The sequence below is a fragment of the Octodon degus genome, unplaced genomic scaffold (assembly GCF_000260255.1).
Source record: "Octodon degus isolate 3935 unplaced genomic scaffold, OctDeg1.0 scaffold00134, whole genome shotgun sequence".
Taxonomy (NCBI): domain Eukaryota; kingdom Metazoa; phylum Chordata; class Mammalia; order Rodentia; family Octodontidae; genus Octodon; species Octodon degus.
The window spans coordinates 3,435,784-3,440,286 of NW_004524710.1; the positions used below are offsets into that span (position 1 = coordinate 3,435,784).

At 42.3% G+C, this 4,503-nt stretch overlaps 1 protein-coding gene across 1 annotated transcript in view; it reads left to right on the forward strand.

Annotated features, from left to right (window-relative positions):
• Positions 1-4,503, forward strand: part of Virma (vir like m6A methyltransferase associated) — a 94,403-nt gene that overhangs the window by 41,857 nt on the left and 48,043 nt on the right. Inside the window, exons 6-7 of the mRNA XM_023701379.1 lie at positions 2,342-2,464; positions 3,502-3,771. Of these exons, the coding sequence (XP_023557147.1) occupies positions 2,342-2,464; positions 3,502-3,771 (393 nt within the window). The remainder of the gene's footprint in view (positions 1-2,341; positions 2,465-3,501; positions 3,772-4,503) is intronic.

Here is a 4,503-nt window from a genome sequence, read left to right on the forward strand (position 1 = left end):
TTGGTAAAGACCAAGATAGAGCAGGACCTACGCAACAAGAGTTGTAGCTTTTGGGTCTGATAAGGTCAGTGAAATACCCTCAGGATTTATCCTGAGATCCTATACCTCAGATTGTGGAACCTTTGTCAGTGTCAGCCATGTGGATGAGTCACGGCCATTGCTTGGCTAATGTGCTCTCTTTGAAAGCCTGAGAGAATGTTTTCTCTCCATGTGACTCTCCTTAGGCACACTCTACATCATCGATCACTTTCTTCTTTGGCCCCATAATCTTGATCAGAAAATTTGGGACACTACTGAGTTACATGACGTTACATTACAAGTTCTCATATGTCCTGAGTCTTAATTGACCTTGGAAGGGTAGGGCCAAAATGTTGGCTTTCCTTCCCCCCTTTTTCTCTAATTTTGGTCTTCAAACTTAGGTTGTTAACCCTCCAGCACTAGTCCTTTTTTAAAATGCTGCACAATGTTATATGTTCTAGGTGACCTCTGTCATGTGTCTTGTCTCCTCACCTCCCATACTAGGGATTGAACCTAGGGCACTGGGCATGCTAGGCACATGCCTTACCTCTTATCTGTGTTCAATCTCAGCCCACAGTTTATTTAACTGTTGCTCTATCATTAAAAGACTTTTGAGGGCTGGGAGGATCGCTTGGCGGTCTATCAAACTCAGGATCTGGGTTCAGTCCCTGTAGCTACATGCCGTGCCAGCCCTGGAACTGGGTGTGGTGATGCATGCCTGTAATCCCAGCACTGGGAAGGCTGAGACAGGAAAATCACTACAGTCCAAGTTGCATAGTGAGACCCTGTACCAAATAAATGAATAAATGAATGAATGATTAAAAAACATATTTAAGGGGCTGGGGAGATTCTTGGTGGTCTAAGTGTCTGCCTGGCAAGCACAAGGACCCAAGTTTGGTCTCCATTACTGCATACTGTACTGGCCCTGCACCAACCTGGCTACTGAAATCATGCGTGGTGGCGCACACCAATAATCCCAGTGCTGGGGAGCTTGAGACAGGAGGACCGCTGTGAGTCTGAGCTGCATAGTGAGACCCTATACCAAATAAATAAATAAAGGAAAGGGTTTTTTTTGTTTGTTTGTTTTTTTTTTTGGTGGAACCAGGGATTGTACTCAGGCCCTTGCATTTGCCAGGCAAGTGCTTATTCTATTGAGCCATCTCCTCGGCAATGAAAGATTTAAAAAAATTAAAAATATGTATTTGAAAGGACATTTGAATAGTTTTCCAATTTTGGACTATTTAAAATATAAATGAGGCTGAATATTTTGTGTACATTTTCCTACATGAAAATAAGTTCTAGTCTTTCTGAGATTATGTCCAAGAATATATGTATCTTAGTTTTCACTGTTTACTGAGAGAAAATACCCAACACTGAAAATTAAGGAAAGAAAGGTTTATTTAGCTTACAGTTTGTGGAGGTTTCAGCTCATAATCAGCTGGCTCCAAGGCAGGGTGGCATGGCACTGGGGCAACACTTCAGGGTGGCCGAAGACAGAAAAGCTGCCAGAACAAACATGGAAGAGCACGCCTCTTCTCTCTTACGTTATGAGCAGGCTACCTGTCCTCGAGTGAGTGTAGTACTCACACCATCTCTGCGCCTTCTTGCACAGATTCAGGATGTTTTCAAAGTGAGGAGACTGGGCCGGGGAGATGGCTCAGTGGAATAAGTGCTTCCCTGGCAAGTGCAAGGGCCTGAGCTCAATCCCCAGTTCCACAAAACAAAAACAAAAGCAAAAACAAAGTGAGGAGGGCTGGTGAGATGGCTCAGTGGTCTAAAGCACCTACTTAGAACAAGCTTGGCAAAGCACAGGGACCGCGGTTCAATCCCCCAGCACCACATGCCAGCCAGCCCCGCCCCCTGGTGGGCTGAGCTGGCGCCACACACACACACACACACACACACATAAATAAATAAATAAATAAATAAATGCAATTAAAAAAAAAACCAGTGAGGAGACTGGCCCCTGAGAAGTCAGTTAATTAAAATTCTGAACTTCTCAAGTTGACACAGTGTCGACCATTGCGTATATAATGGGTGTTTTTTGCTACTGGTATTTGAATTTAGGGCTTCAGCAGGCACAGTGCTTTGCCACTGAGCTGCATCCTGGACCCTACAATATATATTGTATCTTGGATAAATACAAATTCTACCAAAATTTAGATTAATTAGCAGAATTTCTGTTAAAACTCCAGGAGGTAAAAACTTGTATTATTCATAAGTTCTGAAATGGGAAATGTAAGTGTTTTGAAGTATTTTTCATGCATTCATTTTATTCTACTGTAATAATTCGAACATTTTTCTATGTTACCAATAAAACTAGCTGATGGTGAGAAAGAGGATCAGTTTAACGGCAGCCCTCCCAGACCACAGCCAAGAGGACCAAGAACTCCTCCGGGGCCACCTCCCCCTGATGATGATGAAGAGGAGCCTGTGCCTCTGCCAGGTTTGAGGGGTGTCATGCTGGGGATGCTTTGTAATTAAGGAAGGTTAGAGCATGGTAACCAAGTCTTAATGAATGCATCTTGTCCCGTGTTCCTTTGTGTTTTCTGTTAACAATGAATTTGTTTAAAAAAATATAAATCAGTTAATTCACTGGAAGCTTTGTCAACGTGGATTTGAAAATAAAGTGTCTATGTTCTGTGATGGTGTGTGCAGATGAGTGCTAGTTATAAATAAGCATGTGCTCATTCTGGTCTTTTTTTTTTGAATTTAGGACAGGGTCTACAGGCTCTCACTACACAGATCAGACTTGTAGTGATTCTGCTGTTTTCAGCCTCCCAAGTGCTGGGGTTACAGGCGTGTGCCACCATGCCCAGTCTCAATTGCCATCTCAGCATGCCCTGGGGGCAGGGCTGGCATGGCACGCTGGAGATCGAATCCCGGTCCCTGCACCTGCCTAAGCAGGCGCTTTAGTCCACTGAGCTATCTGGCCACCCCTAGGCTGGCCTTGAACTCACTATGTAGCTAGGCTGACCTTGGATTTGTGACAGTCCTGCTTCAACTTCCTGAGTGCTAGGCTTGCAGGCATGCATCTCCATTTTGGGCTTGTGTATCTACGTAATAGATAAAAAGAAAAGGAATAGCTTCTGGTCCTAGAACATAAAATAGTACAATGTATAATGTACTTTTAGAAGCACATAATTCTGACATTTTTAATTTATTTTTGTGCAGGGTCTCACTACGCAGCTTGGGCTCGTAGTGATCATCCTGATATCTGAGTGCTGGGATTACAGGCATGCACCACCATGCCCAGGGGTGGGGCCGGTGGGGCATGAGGTGCCAGAGATTGAACCCTGGCCCCTGCACTTACCTAAGCAAGCGCTTAGTCTGCTGAGCTATACCGCCTCTGACATTTTTTAAATGGGTTATTTATGGACTAAATCATCCAAAATGCCACTAAGTAGTTATAGATCCAGTCATGTTAGCTTGTGTTATTTAAGCCGTTAAAATAATCTGTGTCTTGAATACTATTTTTTTCAGTGTCTGGTGACAAGGAGGAGGATGTTCCCCATAGAGAAGATTATTTTGAGCCCATTTCTCCTGATCGGAATTCTGTTCCCCAGGAAGGTCAATATTCTGATGAAGGAGAGGTAGAAGAAGAACAGCAAGAAGAAGGAGATGATGATGAAGATGATGTGGATGTAGAAGAAGAAGAGGATGAGGATGAGGATGACCGCCATACCGTGGACAGTATCCCTGAAGAGGAAGAGGAAGAGGAAGAAGAGGGTGAAGAGGATGAAGAAGGTGAAGGTGGGTGGTATTTAGTTAGGACTTTTTGATTTTAAGTATTAAAAACTAGGTGTCACTTTGAGCAGTTCAAAATAATTTATAGCAAAGATAAATGGATTTTTAAGAACCTCAAAGGTTCTTTAGGCCTCAAGACATGAGTACAGATGAGCTTTCCATCTCATTTTCTGTGTCTATTTTATTCTCTTGTCAGCTGTTGTTTATTTGCCCCTCAGCTGTAATTTCCTCTGTTTAACTAGCATAGACTGCTGACTATCTCAGTCCCATTTCCAGTTTTCTAGGAGTTTCTGTTCAGCTTGCCACGGTGTGGTCTGCCCCTTGATACCATCAGTTTTGCCTAGGGAAACAGGGTCACATAGTAATACATAGTTGTGTGGGATTAAGATGGAATTCTAAAAGATGTCTGACACTTTGATATTCTAGAAAAATGCTGTATTAGTTTTGGAAATTTGAGAGGAAAAGTCACAGTTACCCAAGGCTGTATGGTAGTGTATTACTGTGCTTGTAGTAGGACTGCAACCTAAAATAATAACTTAAAATAATTAGGTATCATTTTTCATTTGAAAGCAGAAAGTGAGGTATTTGAATTAATTGACTTAATTAGCCCAAGAATTAGCATTTAATGTTAAAGTATTTATACAGAATATCATCTGCCATTTTTTTCTACACAAAAAATTACGGAGACCCTTTTACATAGTACACAAGGAGTTAGATTACAGTTAGAGTGATGCTTTT